The sequence below is a fragment of the Pezoporus flaviventris genome, unplaced genomic scaffold, assembly GCF_033815535.1.
Source record: "Pezoporus flaviventris isolate CSIRO_AGI_PZ_B2104156 unplaced genomic scaffold, CSIRO_AGI_Pfla_v1 ptg000044l, whole genome shotgun sequence".
NCBI classification, from domain to species: Eukaryota; Metazoa; Chordata; class Aves; order Psittaciformes; family Psittacidae; genus Pezoporus; species Pezoporus flaviventris.
The window spans coordinates 1,606,691-1,628,130 of NW_026892592.1; the positions used below are offsets into that span (position 1 = coordinate 1,606,691).

The window sequence follows — 21,440 nt, forward strand, 5'->3', positions numbered from 1 at the left end:
ATTGCTTTCCCAACTTTCCTAATGAACATAAAACAGTGAATGAAAAGAAGAAAACAATGACTATAAGCAAACCCTGAAGTTAGTGTTAATATTCTCTGTTCCAGACCCTTTTTTAAAAGTTAGAAGATGTATATACTTTGTAATTTTAGCCCACAGCTAAATAACTACTAAAAGTATATAGAAAATTGATATTTCCTCCTATTATATCCTATTTTTAGTAACAAAGATGAAACATGCTATCTTTCATTTTTTCCATATTACCACCTTCTCTTGTTCTATAAGAAGCTAACAGACTGTGTCATCAAGGCAGCACTCTTTTTACTAGCTTTCAGCTTTCCTCTTCAGGCTCCTTGGAGAGAAATGCTTCACATACACCTTGAAGGAATCCAAAATTCCAGCACTGAGCAGTTATCAGCCTAGCTTCACTAAAAAGTCTTCCTTTAGAACTCTGAAAACAGATATCACAAATAAAAGCAAACTTTATAAATACATCAAACATTCTTGAATTCTATTATCTACACATCTAACATTCTGGCAGTCTTGTTTGTTTCGTTCAGTAATCCAAAAGCAAATCAAAACATATGATCCATATTAGCATCTGCATGGATCATCAGCAGGGGTGGTATTAAAAACTATTTCAATCCATGGCACAAATATAACAGTGAAACTCTTAGCAGGGACACAGAATGCAATCCACTAGCAAAATACCTACTTTCACCTTAATTTCAATGTTAAGAAGACATGCATTTTCATGCCGAGATTAAAAAAATAAAAAATACAGAAATTAAAAAATAATCCAGGACAAAAAAGAGGCAACTGAAAATAGGCTCTTTTTTTTTTTTTTTTTTTTTAACTAAAAAGTGTTTGACATTCTGTCCTGTAGCTTTTGCTTCCATGTTTTCCCACACTGGTGAGAAGGATAATAGACTTGATCTATCTGTCCTTGACCTGATATGGCAAGAGCAAACAAAAAAGGGCAGGCAGAGAGGAATTTGTCCACCTCAGCTTTGGTTGCCACTTCAGTCAAGTTCTTATTCTGGACTTTTTTACATTTCCCTTATTCCACCATTCATTCTCTTTGTCCTACACCTTCTCAAGATGTTGCTGCCTCCTGCCAGCACTTGGTGACCACAGCACCTCCTTGTGTCCACAGAAGTGTGTCACTCCCACTACATCTGTATTGTTGCCAATATATCTTCTCCTTTTTAGTAGTGAACCAACTATCTGCCCTCTCCAACAAAAAGCAGAAACTGTATTCCTTAGTCCTTAAATGCACATTCTTCTATTCCTTTTTATTTTCACCCTAAATAATCCCCTTATCTTCTAAATTATTCAATTTGTCCTAATTATTTTCTGATCCTCACTTGTTCTGATGCTGTCCCAGGTATGGAATTTGCACGTAATACATACATAGCACACATCACTTGCACATGCCAAAGACAAAAATGTTGAACAGTGCCAGTCCCAATACCAACCCCTGAGAACACCACTCGTCACTGGTCTCCACTTGAACATTGAGCTGTTGACCACAATCTCATAGATAAGCTTAGGAAATGTGGCTTAGATGAATGGACAGTGAGGTGAATTGAGAACTGGATGAATGGCAGAGTTCAAAGGGTTGTGATCAGTGGAGTAGAATCCAACTGGAAGCCTGTAGTCAGTGGTGTTCCCCAGGGATCAATACTGGGTCCAGTCTTATTTAACTTGTTTATCAATGACCTGGATAAAGGGATAGAGTGTATCATCAGCAAACTTGCTGATGATATGAAGCTGAGGGGAGTGGCTGATACACCTGAAGGCTGTGCTGCCATTCAGTGAGACCTTTATAGGCTGGAGAATTAGGTGGGGAGAAACTTCATGAGGTTCAACAAGGGCAAGTGTAGGGTACTGCACCTGGGGAAGAAGAACCCCAAGTACCAGTACAGGTTGGGGGCTGACCTACTAGAGAGCAGTTCCATTGAGAAAGACCAGGGAATACTGGTAGATGATAAATTGACTATGAGCTGGCAGTGTGCCCTTGCAGCCAGGAGGTCCAATAGTATCCTGGGGTGCCTCAGAAGTGTGGCCAGCAGGTCAAGGGAGGTGACCCTCCCCCTCTACTCGACTGTGGTGAGTAGACCGTGGACTGTGGACAACAAGTTGCAGAAACTGCTGAAGGAGAGGGTGAATAGAGTCAGTTTGCAGAGGTGAAAGCCATCCAGCTGGCCCTGGACATTGCTGAACGAGAAAAGTGGCCAGTACTTTACCTCTATACTGACTCATGGATGGTGGCAAATGCCCCGGGAGACTGGTTGCAGCAACGGAAGTGGAGCAACTGGCAATGCAGAGGTAAACCCATCTGGGCTGCTGCACTGTGGCAAGATATCGCTGCCCGGGTGCAGAACCTGGTAGTGAAGGTACGCCATGTAGATGCTCATGTACCCAAGAGTCGGGCCACTGAGAAATACCAGAACAACCAACAGGTAGATAAAGCTGATAAGATTGAAGTGGCTCAGATGGATTTAGATTGGCAACACAAGGCTGAATTATTTTTAGCCTGGTGGGCCCATGACACCTCAGGCTATCAGGGCAGAGATGCAATATATAGATGGGCTCATGATCGAGGGGTGGAATTAACAATGGGCACTACTGCCCAGGTTATTCATGACTATGAAAAATATGCTGCAATTAAGCAAGCAAAGTGGTTAAAGCATCTCTGGTATGGAGGATGATGGCTGAAGGACAAAAATGGGGAGGCCTGGCAGATTGACTATATCACACTCCCACCAACCCACCAAGGCAAGCGCCATGTGCTTACTATGGCGGAAGCAACCACCGGGTGGCTGGAAACATACGCTGTGCCCCACACCACTGCCCAGAGCACTATCCTGGGCCTTGAGAAACATGTCTTATAGCGATACGGCCACAACACCCACACCAAGGAAAGAACTGAGTCAGACAATAGGACTCATTTCTGGAACGACACTTGGGCCAAAGAGCATGGCATTGAGTGGGTATATCCCATCCCCTACCATGCACCAGCCTATGGGAAAATGGAACGGGTACAATGGGCTGTTAAAAACTACATTGAGAGCAATGGGTGGTGGGACTTTCAAACATTGGGATACACATTTACCAAAAGCCACCTGGTTGGTCAACACAAGGGGATCTGCCAACAGAGCTGGCCCAGGCCAATCAGAACTTTTACGTACTGTAGAGGGGGATAAAGTTCCTGTGGTGCACATAAAGAATTTGCTGGGGAAGACAATATGGGTTATTCCTGCTTCAGGTAAAGGCAAACCCACCCGGAGGACTGCTTTTACTCGGGGTCCTGGATATATTTGGTGGGTAATGTGGGAAGATGGGGAACTACAGCATGTACCTCAAGGGGATTTAATTTTGGGGGAAAACAGCCAATGAACTCAACTATACACTGTTGCCTGCTATACAACATTTCTATACCCCATCAGCTAGATGCCTCCGCCACTCTGGGCTTTGAAAAGAAGATATGTGCTGTCACGATCATCATCAGAGAATAGAATCATAGAATAGTTAGGGTTGGAAAGGACCTTAAGATCATCAAGTTCCAACCCCCCTGCCATGGGCAGGGACACCTCACACTAAACCATATCACCCAAGGCCTCGTCCAACCTGGTCTTGAGCACCACCAGGGATGGAGCATTCACAACCTGGGAAATGCCAGCAGCAGCAGAACTGTCCTCAGGTCATCACTGACTGACCCTGACTTCCCTCCAATCATCACCCCAACAAAGCATGAACTTTGATGAAACCAGACGAGCTCAGCAATGTCATCAGCAGGCAACAATCCAACACTACACACGGTCTCTCCTGCCCTGAAAGACTGTTAGAACTGATGGAGCCTGACATCATGGACTGAATGAAGTCGGCAAACTTTATAGTGATGGTACATGGACTAAGGAATGATATCTCTCTCTTTGTGTGTGTGTGTGTGCATGTGTGTGTATATGAGACAGAAAGCGATGGTATATTGATAAATATAGGACTGTTACATGAGATGGAGCCTGACACCATGGACTGAATGAATTCAGCAACTTTATAGGGATTGGTCCATGGAATAATGAATTATATCTCTGTTTGTGGATGTATATATATATGAGACAAAAAGGAATGGTACATTTAAAAAAAAAAAAGGTTAGGAGCATGACATGAATGGCATGGAATTAGGGAATACTGTTCTGGGTTCTGCTGCAACAGTTATTTTTCTCCTTCTTAGTAGCTGGTACAGTGCTGGTTTTGACTTTAGTCTGAGAACAGTGCTGATAACACACCAATGTTTTTAGGTCTTGCTAAGTAATGCTTACTCCCATCAAGGACTTTTCGGTCTCATGCTCTGCCAGTTAGGAAGGGCACGGGAAGCCGGGAGGAAGCAGAGACAGGCCACCTGACCCAAAGTAGCCTAAGGGGTATTCCATCCCACAGCACATCATGCCCAGTATATCAACAGGCGGGGAGTCACCCGGAAGGCCCAGATCACTGCTCAGGTCAGGCTGGGTATTGCTTGGCAGGTGGTGAGCAATTGCATTGTTTATCACTTGTGTTTATTGGGGTTTTTTTCTCCCTTTCCCCTTTTAGTTTTATATTCTCTTCCCTTGTTATTTCCCTTATTATTATTTTTGGTGGTAGTAGTAGTGGTTTTGTATTATACCTTAATTACTGGACTGTTCTTAACCCATGGGATTTACATTCTTTCGATTCTCCTCCCCATCCCTCTGGGAGCCGAGGGGTAATAAGGTGGGGGAGTGAGTGAGCAGCTGTGTGGTTCCAAGTTACCAGCTAGGCTTAAACCATGACAGTCCTACATTCAGTATCATGATTTTAATGTACTACTCCCTAGATCAAATAAGTTTATAGTACTAAATATAGTCATTCTCTCCTTCCTCAACCTCGACCCCAGAAGAATTAAACTTTTCGCCATCACCATTAACAAGCATTGTGCAAACCAAGCCAGGCTTCTGGTGTCACCTGTGCAAGCCTACTGTCCTCAAATCAAGACACATGGCAATCTATTTCTTCTGACTGCTTGGATAAAAATAAGCAACTGGAGGCTTAAGTGAATTATTCTGAAGATGTACAAACTTAAAATGCAGTGGACATTTTTGCCATTGTCCTACAACTGCCAAAAAAGTGAGGTATTACTTTTTAAGTAGTCAGGCCAAATCCTGACTATGCAGGCTTTTAGGGAATATTAGTCTGTATAAGGCACACAAAGCAAAACCCACTTTGTACCCAACTCCATATTTTAACAATGTAGTATTTATTAACATTCTTTTTTTTTTTTTCTCAAAAGAACTGGAGTGACATAACTCTTTTGAATGTATTTGGCTTGTTCTACTTAATGGATCAAAACAGATTTTTCATTTGTTTTAAATATAGCAGTGCTGAAATCTGCCTCATAGTTATAACAGAATGAAAATAAAATAAATAAATAAATAAAGATAAATTTCCTATGCCAGTCCTACCTGCAACCATAAAATATTTTTTTTATTTGTTTCACTTAGGTTGTGCAGAAGTATTCCTGTCACTGAACAGAAGTTATTTCTCTAGACATAAATGATTATTTATTTTCCCAAACCTGTAATCTGTAATGAAATCAAAAAACTCTAAGCTATGAGTTGTCTGGTAAGGTTTTAGTTTCAATTTTGTGGAGTTTTTTGGCAGATCTGCATCACTGATAACCATGCTGGAAGGCATCCTAAAATTTGAAAAATTTATTCGTACCTCTTTCCCACATTTAAAAGACAGAATTCTGGAGTCAGTGATGAGCAGATTACAGTTTTGCATCTTCAACAAAAACTGTGTTGAGTTTTTTAACAGGGTTTTAGGCAACAGCAGTGGCAAAATCTGAAGGATGAAGGCTCAGATCACAGAAGGGGCTAACCTCAAAAGCTGTGTTCCGATCTAGTCCAGTATTTGTGAAGTATTTCCACCACACCCCTCTTTTAATAGCTTTTTTATGTTAATCACAAAGGTCAGAAGACTCATGGATATCTGTGAAGAGGGGAAAAAAACATCTTCCTAGAAACTACTGGAAGTGTTTAACTGTGCAACTGGTTCACATCTTCCTAAAGTATGACATGGTAAAAATACCATAAAGCAGCCCTGAAACAAGCAAGTTTCAAAATTCAAATAAGTTAGATTGCAACAGGTATTAATCTGGCAAGAGTTACTATTAGCATTATTTAGACCATCACAGTAAATGAGGCTTTGTCCAACCCCCTTTGGGTTTTTCTTTCTAGCCTTAAGAAATCATAAAAACATAAACCTTGGCTTTTTAGTCAGCTAACTAAGGTACCTTAATGAACTTAATGAGGTTACATATCATTCTTTGAAAAGCAAACATCTGTAAATACTAGAACTTACTGCATTTTCCCCCATATTTTTATAGTTTAATTAAGGGTCTGTAATAAATAAAACACTAACACCTCTACATCCTGATGGGGCAAACATGTGGCTAAACTGTGTGGCTAAGTATTTTTAAAAGAGGTCATTCTGAGCAAATAGCTGAAGTTACTTGGGCCTTCTACATTAAATATATTCCAACAGAGTCAGCAGTGACTGGCTTGAGAAAAGTCTGGCATTTAATTCTGGAAAGAATAATCCTCTGCAGAAAGTTCAATTTAGCAATCTATAGAAAACCAGGAGCCCTCCAGAAAACAGGATTCAAACTGTGGACTCGAGTGCAATCTTCAAGACGAGGCAGCACTGAAGAAATGAAAGGCAGTTACAGAGAGACAGATACATGACAGATGCTACCTAATCATCTGCCACAATATTGGCATACGTTTGGGAGCACAAGTCAGACAAAAGTGGCAAGACAAAACCAGAATCTGTCTAAAAAAAGTTTTCAATAGGATTCATTCAAAAAGCTCACAGAAAATCAACATTCCTCCTCTATATCTAGCAATCCTTTTATCAGACATTTAATTTTCCTCAGCAGCAACATGTGATGGGCCAAACGATGCCATACTCAACACCAACAGAAACCGACTTTGCCGTTAGCTGGCATCAGAAAGGGAGTGAGCATGACTTCCTGCTCCTCCAGCCAGGCAGCAGGAAGACTAAATCCATTCACTACAACAAAAGGAGACTGCTAGGCGTGCTTGGAAACAGCAGCGTTAGGGACAGGTTTCAAGTGTAGCTCATCAGAGGCATACAGAGCTATAAATAGAGGTGCTCTGGACAAGGGGTTAGCTGTTGCAGAAGATAGCTTCCTGTGCTGTGCAGCAGGCTAGACTTACAGAAGCACAGCCTAAAAACAAGACTTCAGAATTTACTTGATTTCTGCCTTGAGAACTATCTTCAGTTTCTGAAAGCAAGCAGGAGGGCAAAACAAAATTAGGTTGATGTTGCTTCCCTTGGTTTTACTATAACCTATTCAGTAGTAATTAGCATTTAGCAGTGGCAAGACTTCTCCAATTTTCACATGCTCTATTTTTGCTAAAATTTCAACTGTTATTACTAATGGTAAGCTTCCTCATGACTTCACTGGGGGGGGGGTGGGTGTGTGGGTGTGTCCCCAACAAATGACCAAACTATTTTGGTAGGACATCTTAGGTAAAATTATGGCAACTCTGACTTGATTTGAATGAATGGGGGTGTTCTTGTTAGACTGACCCTGCTCTGCTGAACCCTCTAGAGAGGGTTCTCATGGACCGATGTGCAGCAGCACTAACACTTGCCTCCCAAACGAAAATCGGACCGAGGGGCTCCTTACAAGCTCGGCTGTCTGCCCTACAATTGGCCAGCCCCGTGCCAGTAGTCGCCCAGTAGTGGCAGGGAACCGTGGGGCACGGCAACAAGCAACCGGCAGCTCCTCCAGAGCAAGAGGTACGGCTGCCGGCCCGGGGCTTCTGCACCGGCGGCAGAAGGAGCACTAAAACAGGGAGTCTGGCCTCCAGCCCACCCTGCAGGCGTGGTTCATTCACTCCTCTCCCTGTATCGACACTCTCCTCAACATCGCCTTGAGGACAGTTTCCTCCTAATGGCCCCTAACAAGAGGCGGTGGGAGGGCATCGGCCCCACCTCCCTGACAAGGGAAGCCGCGCCGGGAGGGCACTAGTCTCGCCCCCCCTGACAGGCGGGTGTGCGGAGACCAGTACCTGACACACGGACAGCAGGAGCGGACTGAGGCCCCCAGCCGCTGAGCCGCGGCGAGAGGGAACGGCGCCTCCTTGGCAGGCAGACGGCGACGGCGGACCAGCCCTCTAACAGGTGGGCCGGCGGGAGCGGACCAGGACTCCCTACAGCCCCTGACAGGTGGGCAGTTGGAAGGGACCGGGAGGACACCGGGAGCGGCTCCGACGTTCCTCGCCGCCTCTAACGAGGGGAGAACTAGGGGAGAGCAGGTGGCGGCCCCGGGATACGGGGCCGGGGAGGGATGGAGGAGCTCTGGCGCTGAACCCTGTCCGGGCCGGTCCCGTCCCGCTGGGGGAGCGGGCTGTCAGGGGCCGGGCGGTCTCGCCTGCACGTACCTGAAGTAGTATACGTCACTCTTGCCGGCGCTAAGGCCCGACTTGCGGATCACCTCTTCCTTCTTCCAGCCCGGGGGCAGCGCGGGGCAGTCCATCCTGCCCTGCTTCTCCATGCACTGGGAGCGGAGCCCAAGGAAGAAGGACGACTGGAGAAAAGGCTCGCCCGACCTCCGACAACAAGAGCTTTATTGTTCCCAGACACGGCCAGGGCCGGGACAGCCTGGCGATGGCGGCCGCGGCGGGCTGCTCGAGGCCAGGAGTGCAGGCTGCGCGCGCATCCGGCGGAGCGCTTGCCCGGCGCCCGCTTCCGCGGCCGAACCCCGGAATCCGTGTCAGCAGCCTAGAGTTAATACAGCACAAGAATTAGTATAAAATTGTAAATCTTATTTTGTTGTAATATCTGTTTATTACTATGATTATTTTTTTTTTAATGGTGACATCACATGTAAGGTAGCTGGTGATTTTTAATCTGTTCATTTACTGTCCTTGCAGCAGGCCAGAACAAGTCTGTTTTGGCAAGAAGTGCAGTAAGCAGTGATTGTGCATGTTGACTTGGACTGTTTTTACACACAAGTAGAAATGATCTGTAATCCTGAATTAAGAGACAAGCCTTTAGGTGTGAGTTACTTGGCTGTTAATTTGGGGATTGTGTATTCAGGCAGAAGAAAATAAGGACATGCCTCTGTGGTAAGATACACCATGTCCAAAGCGAGCAAGGTGCAGTGTAGATGCCATATAGCTGTACCTACAAGATTAATAAATCCTCTTGAGCAAAAGTACAGGCACTTGCCAACATGTCTAAGTGGTTCTGGGGATTGAAGCTGGTTTGTAACGTATGTGGGCACAGTGAGGACTGAGCTCCACAGATGAGCCTGAGCCTTTTGATATAGTCATGCTTAAGGCACGCTTTATTCCATCCAGAAGTTAAGAAGAAATGTGAGGAAGGCAGTAGTGTCTATGATCAGTGGAGAAAGTACATTGTAAAATGACTATTACATAAAGAGAACTTTCATGGGTAAGATTGCCTGAAAAGGCCCCAAATTAAGAGTAATATTACAGTGGGAAAAAATATCTATAATGTTTTAAAATGTTCTTACCATCCAGTAATCTAAATTGAGATCTGTCCTTCTCACAGTCTTGTAAAATAAGATTTGTGTGGGCTTGTTTGCTTGCTCTGCAACATTGCATTTGGATCACAGCATATGCTTTGCAGCAGCACGAAAGTCCCGTGGTCATCTGTGAAGCACCAAGAAATCTAAAGTTTAAAAACCATTTAACCTTTCTTTTTAGGTGTGCATCAAAAAGACATTGTAATTATCTGTAACTATGAAGACGGAAATCTTGGAGTTAAGAAACTAATGTCTGTCAAGGATGCTAAAGAGAAGTGTCCTCAGCTGATGCTGGCTGATGGAGATCTAACTCTGTACAGGGAAATGTCCTACAAGGTTATAGGTACACAATTAACAGTTTTTCAGTAGAGGATAAAGGCTTCCTATTAAACTCTGTGTGCACGTGCACTTGTCTGCAATAGTGTCTGATATTTTCCTGCTCTAAAAGTTCTTACTACAATGAGCCTCACACCATGGCAATAATATTTAGTTGTACACTGTAAATATTTCATTAAAAAAGCTTTCAGACTTGGTTGCAGCCTGGGTCAGACATGACAAATGGATCATACTGATGATGTTATATGGGATCTGTATGATATATTAGGATTATGCCCATGTAATTCTTATGAACAATTTTTCTTATTTAAATACTGACTGCAGTAATGTATTTCTAAACGTGAAGCAGTGGAGGACATAAAGCTGAAGCCTTTGAGTGTGTGAACTTCTCCAGTGTATCTTAATGAAATTATTTGCCAGCATTGTCATTGATTACTGCTTTTGTCATTAGCAGCATTAGCATGTGAAATAGCAATGACTTAAAAGTGAAAGCCTGCCTAGCTGGGTAATGGGTTTCCTTAGGAGAAAGTACTACAGAGATTAAGAACTATAATTTCAAAAAGAAATGAGGAAAGAAAGAAGAGATTTCGGGAGATTCTTCTCTTTTCTAAGCAGATGACAGAAGTAGTTATGGGATGAAGAAATAGTCCTCTTGTTCACCTTTGCTAAAATAAGTGCCTTACTGTTTTATCTAGAAGAGTTTCTCTTCATGCAAGCATCCTACTTGAATCCATGGGAAATCAGCTAAGGATTGATGCAGACATAAAACCTTGTGTTATTAGTTGTGTGCATGTTATCCTTGATCTTTTCCTCCTAGAGCTGTTGGGGGGATTTTGTTCACTGGTAGAAAGGCCTGGGTTTGATGACTAAACCAGCTACAGTAAAGTAGATGTTCTGAAGTCCATGCATCTGGCCACGTGTACAACAACCAAGTTAAACATTCTTCTTGTTGAAAAATAGGGTAATCGTTTGTGAAGTTCAGTACAAAGTGTCTGTCTGCTTTTAAGTATTGTCCGGAGCTGAATAGCTGGAAACTTACAGTGCTCTGTGCTTGGTTTCTGTATTTCAGAGTACATGTATCTCAAATGCTAACCAGCATTCCAATTAGATTGTACAAAAAATAAATCTCTGGTAGATAAACATGTACAATGATTTGGGGGAATAGATTTTCACCCTTTTTTTTTCTTCAAAGTATTTTATTGTAGTAAGACACAGAATTTTGTTTCTGCTTGAGTGTTGTTGTCAATTGGCAAAATTGAATATTTTTAAATTAATAAACCCCAACAAAACAGTATTTTTTTTGCCACAGCTGTTAGGTCAGGAATAGACGTACTGAGACTGAAGTAGCTAACTGAGCTGCTTTGTACATTGTCAACTGCGAATGCAGTAGCTATGCCGTGATACTCCTTTCATGCACTAGGAAGGAAAACAGTTGGATTTTTCCTGGACATTGAGCTATTGTGATGGCTTTGAATATGGTTTGGAGAGGAGGGAACTACCTCAATAATCCTTCCTCATTTGGCATTTGCCTGGGAATAACAAAGGCTTAGCTAGAAGGCAGCCCTCTAAATTAAAGATTTGTAAATCTCTACTTTGGTTACATTGGTACAAGAATCTGTGATATTTAGCACTTTACCATCTCAATATATTGTATGTTATATTTTAAATACTCCCTAAACATTATGCTTCCTGGGCAGTATTGATGTGCGGAGAAAGGACTTTACAACCAATCAGCCAATTAGAGTTGTAGAGTAGGTATATTTATTCAGCACATGGGGGTATCCCACCAAAGTCGTGTGCACCGCAGCCACCTGTCCTTCAAACATATATAGCATTGTGGTTACATATTCATGAGAGCTCCTATACATATTCATAACCTGTCCCCTGCTTCGTATGATAATTAGTATTTCCATAAACTCCTCCTGCATGCACAGTGCTTTTTGGTAGTGGTCATAGGGGGTCGTGGGGATGAAGGCTAGCAGCTCCTCTTCGTCACCGCAAGTAACCTTTTGGTCTTGCGCAGGCTCAGTTACTCCTTGGATCGTGTCCAAACCACAAAGCTGGCTTGCACCGGTTCTCTTCCTTTGCGCAGGCTCTGTCTCCCCTTGGATTGGCTGATCTTATCCCAAAAGTTACAAACGTAGCTAACTTTTCACAGGTGTTAAGTCCCGCACTTTATTAACCCTTAGGTTGCACCAACAATGCGACTAAGGTATATTATCACTAATTACATTAACAATGTGAACTAATTACCCAACCAGCAACAAGTTTTAAATCTTAGGACTCCCCTATCTCAGTATGCCCATGGTTTTGGCCAGCAGCAGTCCCCCTTTTACCAGGGTTTTTGGGAGATAGAAGTGAGGTTAAACTTGGATACAGAAGCCATGGCAATAACAACCTGTGAGAGCATGCTTTCCTGTACTGCTTTAATGCAATGTAAAAAAATACCTAAATCTACAGAATTAGCTAACTAGGTGACTGTTTACATACTGAACACCACTTTCTTTTCCTTTGCAGCTATCAATTTGCACAATACAACGCATGTGAGACTAATTACCAGATCTTAGGTTGCAAAAGAGTTCAGGGAAGCCATATATGCAAGGCTGAGCCTTACCAGCTTCACAGGAGTGGCCTCTAACTAGTATCTGTGACCTTTAAACCAAACCAGCAAACAGTTGTTCTACCTGAAATCTGTTGGATCACATCCAAAAAGTACCTGGTAGGTATATGCTATGAGCACAGAGGGAGAGCATATTGACAGCTCTGAAGGTGATAAAGACTGAAAAGTTTATAACTGAAATAATTTAAAAATCTAGTACTCACGAGCAAGCAGAGGGGTGTATAGGTGTGTGTTTAGGGTGCTTTCTTTTTTTCATAAAATATTCAAGTTTTGTTTAGCAGGATGACTGAAAGAACTTCAACGTTCTTAATTTTCAGTTCTGTTGCAGCACTTTACAAGATAGATGCCTTCAAAAATACTGAAATCTCTGTTTATTTTTATTAAAGCATGTGGTTGATACTAAGTTTTAAATACAAACTTTTTTAAACTTGCCAATTAGAAACCTACTGACAGTTATTAAACCAGTCTATTGGAGCCTGATAGAATACTCTGAGGAAGTATTTTTCCTAATTACTCTACATCAGCACCATGCTGTTGGCCAGGAAGAATTGATGTAGGCAACAGATGCAGGCAGACTGCTGTTGCTGTGTCCCAGTGTGGCTTTTCTAATGGCAGATTCTAAAACTCAAATAAAAGCACACCAAAAGCATTGCTGAAAAGCTTGCATTGCAGTAGTGAAAATAATCATTGTGGGTGAGCATTTTATATATAACTTCCCCCCCCCCCCCGTGTATTTTTAACACACATTTTATGTAGACAGTGGCTACAAAACTACCAAATATCTTGAAACACTGGGTGTTAAGAGCATGTGTGATCTCCAAGCAATTCTGCTTGCTGTGTTAGAAAAGGAACTAGGTGCTTCTGTTGCCCAGTGTATCCAAAAAACTCTGTTACGGAGAAGATGACTCCCCCGTGACTTCATGAGGCCCTCCTCAGGTACAAATACTGCTCTGAAGTACTTGATGGAGAGCAAAATCTTTGCTTTTGGTTTTATACAGCTTTGCTGAACTAACCAAAACAATGCATTTTTTAATGTATTCTCTAGTACAACTCCATTTTGTGTGCAATTCTCCTGAAGTTCTGTTGAATTCTTGTTGGCATGTCAAAGATATCTTGGTGTTAATTCTACACACTTAATTTGATACATTTTTTCATCTTGAGAATTTTGCAGTAAATATAAAACTGAAACAGCTTTTTTTGTTATTAGTCCTTTAGTGATGAAGATTGCTTTAAAAAATATTCATCAGAAGTGGAAGTTAAAGAGAAAATTTAAGAACAGCTTCCTAACCTATTAGACAGGTGACTTCCGTAGCTCTTTTTGATAACTGGGATTGTGACCTGAAGGGACTTGGAGTGTGTGTTGGGTTTGTCTCTTACTCTGCATTTCCTCTCTCAGCAAAATGCATTTATAGGGACAGCACCTGCCTCTCCAACTTCCTGGTGAGGAAGGAAGGAATTTTCCCCAATTCATGGATTATCCTGCTCTTTCACCTCATTTCACTCTTGCTCCCATCTTTTCTCTTGCACCCCAATAGGTGCCAGCCTTTCCATTTCTATACAGCTTCTCTGATAAGGAGCTTTGCATGTTCCATTTGCTGACCCTCCTCCATCACTTTGGTAGTGCATCTTCACTAATATCCATGAAGGACCCTAGGTTTCCTTTCTCTTTCGCCATAAGTGACTTTCTCTACTTTCAGACCCTGGGTGAGCACCCTTTATGCATGTCTGCTGTTCCAGTTTATTTTTCTCAGTCTGAAAGAACATTTTAATTTCTGCCTCCTTCCCTTGCCCTGTGAATACAGGCACCATCCAAGCCCAAGATTCCTGACAAAACCACCAGCATACCAGGAGAACACATTTATTCATGTCTTGACTACTGTGACTTTCCTATCCTCTCTTTCTATCCTGTGACCCTACTTAAATCAAAAGGAGCCTCTCTGTGTCAGTCCTGATTAGCATTTGGGTCTCCCATGAGTTAGAAAAGACGAGAATAGAATAGAATAGGTTAGGGTTGGAAAGGACCTTAAAATCATCCAGTTCCACCCCCCCTGCCATGGACAGGGACACCACACACTAAATCATGTCACCCAAGACTCCATCCAGCCTGGCCTTGAACACTGCCAGGGATGGAGCATTCACAGCATTCTTGGGCAACCCCTTCCAGTGCCTCACCACCCTCACAGTAAACAACTTCTTCCTTACATCTAACCTAAACTTAGCCTGTTTAAGTTTAAACCCATTCCCCCCTTGTCCTGTCGCTACAGTCCCTTATGAAGGGTCCTTCTCCAGCATCCTTGTAGACCCCCTTCAGATACTGGATGGCTGCTATGAGGTCTCCACACAGCCTTCTCTTCTCCAGGCTGAACAGCCCCAACTTTCTCAGCCTGTCTTCATATGGAAGGTGCACCAGCCCCCTGATCATCCTTGTGCTCCAACAGCTCCATGTCCTTCTTATGTTGAGGAAACCAAAACTGTACACAGTACTCCAAGAGGGGTCTCACAAGAGAAGGGTAGAGAAGCAGGATCACCACCTTTGACCTGCTGGTCATGCTTCCTTTCATGCAGCCCAGGATATGGTTGGATTTCTGGGCTGCAAGCTCACACTGCCAGCTCATCAACCAACAGCCCCCATTCCTTCTCTGTCTATGTCACTAGCACCCACATGGACCACAAGAAGCGGGTAATAGTCAGAAGGACTTACTAGGCCAAGCTGCCTCTCAGCAACATTCCTGATCTAAGCCCCTGGTAGGCAACACACCTCCCTCGAGACTGGGTTAGGCTGACAGATGGGTTCCTCTGTGCCCTTCAAAGTAGAGTCACCTACTACTATGACCCACTGCTTTTTCCTGGATACAATAGTAGTAATCCTCTTTATTGGTGCATCAGCAGGTTGTTCATTTGGTAACGTGTGTTTCCTCTTTAGGTCCCTGCAGAACTGTGAAGGTGTTCTGGTTGGGGACATCAGATTTTGGAGGAAGCCCCTTGCTTTTAGTTGTTTTCTTCCTCCTTTTTTTTTTGTTGTTTGCTTTTTTTAATTATTATTTTTTGTTACTAGCTACTAGCTTCCTGGATTACTGCCCTCCTTTTCTGTATGCACAATGGTGGATACCTGTGGCCCCTGCACAGTTTGGGCCTGGAGCAAGCAGTCCAGCTCCCTATCAGTTTCCCTGGTATCTCTTATCTTACAGTCTCCCACAGTTCAGCCACCTGCTGCAGGAGAACCTCCACTAGGGTACACTGAGTGCAGCCCTGTCCATTATGCACCCTTGCCTCAAGAGAAAAGTCGAGGCACATTCTATACTCTGAGGTCTGCACTGCAGCCTCCCCTCTCATCAGTTCTGTCTGGGTGCCAATGCTGGCCACCATCAGGGCAGCCAGAGCAGAGCTCCCAGGTTAGGCCCTGGCCCTGAGGCGAGTGCTCACCATCACAGTCACCTGCCTGGCTCATCCTGCCTTCTCCAAGTGCCTCCATACACTGTGGTCACTGAGCTTCTGGTCGTTTGTGCTCCCTGGGGCGTTTTTTAACAGGTGGTGCTGTTTCTCCTGGCCCCGCCCCCTATGAGTCAGCTGCTCTCATCAGCTGAGTTGCCAGCTCCTGGGCAAGTCCTATCAAGGACTTGAGGCTCCCTTGATGGCTCTTGCCATTCAGAACTGAGGCTCCTTGACGTTGTGTTTCCCCTTGCTCCAGCGTTGGAGACTCTCTGCAGTTTCTCATTTCAGCAAATGACGAGATAGTGAGAACTGTTGTTTTATGCTAACAAATAAGAACCTATTTTTCCCACACTCATTACTCAACATATAGCACTACTTTTCCAATTAAATAAAACTTATCTTCTTACATGCTAATTAAAATAATTATACTTACTTGTAGGACACTGGTATATACCACAGTGTTATACAGTTATGGTATAGGACTGATTTCATCAAGAGATTTTGTTGACATGCTGCATGTTAAACTATACCCTGGTGATGTCCTTACAACTAACCGCTGGGATGGTTGAAGTCCCTCATGAACACAAGGACCTGTGAGCGTGAGGCTGCTCTTATCTGTCTGTAGAGTGCTTCATCCACAGAATCCTCCTGATTGGGTGGCCTGTAACAGATCCCAACAGTAATGTCCCCCATCGCCATTCTCCCTTTGACCCTGGCCCATAAACATTCTCTCCTTGTCAAGAATAGCACTGTATTTTCAACTTCTTAGATTATGATTGATCTCTTATTTTTGTGCACATACAAAATGTTGAACATTCAAAACATGAAGTTTGCCTTTGCACTTTGCACTTTAAATCAATCTTATTGACTCCGTTACTTTTGATTATACATATTCCTTTTTTACATTTTTCCTTTTAGAAAGCAGCAGTGTTATATCCCCATTGCTTGACATAATAATGAAACTTTCAAAAATTGATAGATGTAGACCTACTATTTCATCTTAGCCTTCTGAGTGTCTGCTTCTCAAACCTAAATGATCTTCCTAGCAGCAAGAAAGGATAATTGGTGTGGTAAACACATAAATGTATTGGCTTTCGCAAATCATAGGTGTGGTTATGTGGATATAACTGTACGAGTTTACAATAACAGAAACAAAGCACGCTAAAGACACAAGACTAGACAACAAGTTAAAAAGGTTCAGATCTCTTGATCAAAATGGAGTCACATAGCAAAAGAATTTGTAAAGGTAAAAGAAAGGGGGGTGTGAAGCTTGATATAAGGAAAGCTAGTGCCTGGAAAACATAAAGTACTTTTTAGCTTAACTTAGGTTGTAGAAAGAGAACAATGTTTATGTTGTAAGTCTGTGGAATGTAGTGGCCCCACTAAACATGAGTTAATTGTTTCACACTAGTCTTCTAAAGTAGTTTTAAAGAGCAATGTTTGTGTTTTAAGTCTGTGGTGAGATAACAGGATTTAGTGGACCCACTAAACATGAATGAGTTCTTTCACACCATCCTTCTGTTAGAGAGGGTGAAGTTTTTACAATAAAATAATCATATAAAATAGTAAAATGATTATATTTGAGAAATTTATAAATCAATAGTGAGGCTTTGTATATTAGAAGACGTTGTAACTTTGCCGTTTTGTATCATAGTTACTCTGTAACTAAATGTTACAATGGTAGTCTTGGTAGCACGAGCTAACATAACTATATGGTGAGGGGAGTATGGATATATGTATTGTAAAACTCTACCCAAGCAGAACCTAAGTTTAAGATAGCCAAAAAAGGGCATACCAGAAGCATCCTGGTGAAGATAAGAGAATGCTAACGTCCACAAGACGATTGGGACCTAGCCAAGTAGAGAAAAGGTGAAGAGGACAACCTGAGGAAGACTTCTTACTTCATCTGAGGAAGACTCCTTACTTCATCAGGGCGACCACCAGAGGGGGCTGCGCAAGCGCAAAGGAGGCTGATGTCGTAATAGACTGATGTAGCAATCCTTGATGCATATGTATTAGTCAATGATGCAATCTGTGTTGAATATGTATTAGTTACGAAATTTTTAGTGTATAAATTGCGAACGCGATGTGACGGGAGTTGGAACCAGATTTGGGTGCATACCCCTGGTTCCTGGCGCCTCAATAAAGCACCTCATATAACCATCCCGGTGGTTATGTGTTTGTCTCTATGCTAACATTTTGGTGACCCAGGTGGGACCTCGCAGGCATTGCTGAGGCGGATCGCATTTTGATCCTGCTCCAGCCGGCACCAAGAAATTCTCGGGGAGCCATCGACCGCGACCGACCTCCGCTGCTCACGACGGACCTCTGATATGGTAAGAAAGGTGCTTTAGGTTTGGGTTACGGTACCGATTTCTAGTAAATGTATGGTATTGACCTTTGGTAAAGGTCTGGTAAAAGCCTGCCTGTTATACGCAGCAAAAAGCTGTGTTTGGCTGGGCTAGTAGTAAAGCCTGCCTGTTAGACGTGGCAAAAGCTGCGCTTGGTTGGGGCTAGAGAGCTCTCGGGGTAAAAGCCTAGGCGCCGTCCGTTAGACAGTAGCGAAAGCTCTGCAGGTTCGGCCAACGTGGTTCGGTATTGGTATTTATGCTGCAGGAACAGCATCAGTGTAAATAAGTGTTGTAACTTAGTGGTATAAAAGAAACCTGTTTTCCTTAGGATTTGTGGTACAAAAGGAAACTCCTTTGTACTCACAAGATGCCGCCGATTCCCAAGTCCTCTCCACTAGGCTGTCTGATAAGCCATTGGAAGGAAAGGGGATTTGGGAAAAGTATGCGGAAAAGTAAATTGATTGATTATTGTAATGTTTGGTGGACACAGTATGAACTAGGGGATCAGGAAAAGTGGCCTGAAAATGGGACTCTGCAGTACAATACTATATTGCAGCTGATGTTGTTTTGTAAAAGGGAAGGAAAATGGGATGAGGTACCATATGTTTATCTATTCTTTGCTTTAAGAAATAATGATGAGTGGAAAAAAAAATAAAAAAAAATCCTGTGGAATAATGGATGTGAAGGTAAATGCTAATCAACAGTATAAGGGATGTGTTACCAAAAAGGTATATGCAATGCCTTGCTGTAGACAATAGTTTACAACACCAGAGGGACATTGAAAGTCCGGATTTAGTAGTGACCCCATCAGCCCCACTGGCTTCGAATGGAGGAAGGGGGGGGAGAAGATGACAGTGAGGAAAAGAGTGATAGTGATCTTGAAAGCATGGGAAGTTGCCAGCGTAGGGAAGATCAGAGGGCAACCCTCCCCGCTACTCTGGTTTCACACAGAACTCGCTGGAGGGGAAATCGGGAAGGAAAAATGTGAATCCAGGTACCTAAAGCAGTGCTGGTGCCTTTAAGACAGGGGGTGGGAGCTGAGGGCCCGGTGTATGTTAAGGTACCTTTCTCGCCTGGAGATTTAATCATCTGGAAACAATCAGCAGGAACATATAGAGAAAACCCTGATAAAGTAGCCCATGTAATGAAAATGATTATGAAAACTCAAAATTCAATTGGGAGAAAAAGAAGTGAAGTTTTAGTAGACACAGGGGCTACCTATTCAGTTTTAAATGATTTACATGGGAGGTTAGGGGAAAGAACTACTACAATTGTGGGAGCCACAGGGAAGGAGGAAATACAGCCATTCTTGCAGCCCCTAGATTTGCGATTTAGAGGGAAGGAATTAACACATGAATTTCTATATGTAGCTGAATGCCCCATTCCCCTTTTAGGACGGGACTTATTAGCCAAATTGGATGCAATGATAATTTTTGAGAATGGTGAATTAATAATGCAAATCCCTGAATCAAGAGCAGGACAGATTTTGGTTCTTAAAGAAAAGCCTATTGCTCAAATCCCAAAGGAGGTAGAAGAGGCTGTAATACCGGTAGTTTGGGAAACAAATCCTGGGAAAATCAAAAGCAACTCAACCAGTAATAGTGGAGCTAAAGGATGGGGTTAGGCCAGTAAGAATTAAACAATATCCACTGAAGCTAGAAGCAAGATATGGGATTTTAAAAACAATTGAGAAATTTTTAAAATATTGAATTTTGGAAGAATGTGAATCAGAATATAACACTCCAATTTTTCCAGTAAGAAAACCAAATGGTGAATATAGGTTAGTACAGGATCTGAGGGCAATAAATGAAATAACAAAAGACATCCACCCGGTGGTGGCAAACCCTTATACATTGCTAACATCTGTGAAGGAAAAATATAAATGGTTTACAGTAATTGATTTAAAGGATGCCTTCTTCTGCATTCCCCTTGACAAAAGTAGCAGGAAACTGTTTGCATTTGAATGGGAAAATCCACAGAATGGATGGAAAACACAATTGACATGGACCAGACTTCCACAAGGATTCAAGAACAGTCCGACCCTATTTGGAAACCAATTGGCTAAGGAACTGGAGGCATGGACCACTCAAGGAAAGGTACAGGTACCGAGATCACAATATCTCTTATTGCAATACGTAGATGACATCTTTATTGCAACAGAACAAAAATGGTTATGCATAAAGGTGACTATTGAAATCTTAAACCAACTAGGCTTGAACGGGTATAAGGTCTCAAAAGAAAAGGCGCAAATTGCATGCACAACTGTGTTGTACTTAGGATGTGAAATTTCACAAGGGCAGCGAAAGCTGGGAATAAATCGCATTGAGGCAATTTATGCCATTCCAGAACTGCGGAACCTACATGAGTTAAGAACATTTTTGGGTATGGCAGGGTGGTGCAGATTATGGATAATGGACTATGGACTCATTGCTAAACCCCTGTATGAGGCCCAAAAATCACCTGTTTTTGTTTGGAATAAACCACAGAAAGAGGCCTTTAAGAAACTGAAAGAGGCGTTAATGAAATTTCCGCTTTGGGACTCCCAGATCTGACAAAGGACTTTCAGTTATTCGTCCATGAGAGACAGAGATTAGCGCTGGGAGTGTGAACTCAGAAACTTGGAATCTGGAAAAGACCAGTAGGATATTTTTCAAAACAACTGGACCTGGTAAGTGCGGGATGGCCATCATGTTTACAAGCGGTAGCAGCAATTATTGTTCTAATACAGGAGGCCAGAAAACTGACTTTGGGAAAACACATGGAAGTGTTTGTACCACATATGGTAACAACTGTCTTAGAACAAAAGGGGGGTATTGGTTATCCCCTAGCAGGATGATAAAAAATCAAGCAATTTTAACAGAACAAGATGATGTAAGCTTAAAGACTACTAACCTGTTAAATCCAGCAGCCTTTCTAGGAACGGACCTAGAAGAAGGGACGCTTAAACACAACTGTATAAAGGTCATTGAGCATACATATGCAACTAGAACAGATTTAAAGGATGAACCTCTTGAACAACCTGACTGGGAACTTTTCACAGATGGTAGCAGCTTTGCGGAAAATGGAACACGATATACACGATGTAACAACACAGCAAAAG

At 42.7% G+C, this 21,440-nt stretch overlaps 2 protein-coding genes and 1 pseudogene across 5 annotated transcripts in view; 1 reads left to right on the plus strand and 2 right to left on the minus strand.

The window, feature by feature from the left end:
• The window catches only part of LOC133276334 (methyl-CpG-binding domain protein 2), a 61,994-nt gene extending 53,136 nt beyond the window's left edge, over positions 1 to 8,858 (minus strand). For all 4 annotated transcript variants that reach the window (XR_009745829.1, XR_009745828.1, XM_061467060.1 and 1 more), the window contains exon 1: positions 8,493 to 8,858. Coding sequence is in view for 2 of the 4 variants with exons in the window: in XM_061467060.1 (XP_061323044.1) it covers positions 8,493 to 8,605 (113 nt within the window). In the remaining 2 variants the exon portion in view is untranslated. The remainder of the gene's footprint in view (positions 1 to 8,492) is intronic.
• LOC133276335 (cytochrome c1-like) overlaps positions 1 to 21,440 on the minus strand; it is a 284,630-nt gene that overhangs the window by 214,191 nt on the left and 48,999 nt on the right.
• LOC133276326 (DNA polymerase iota-like) lies at positions 8,604 to 18,321 on the plus strand (annotated as a pseudogene).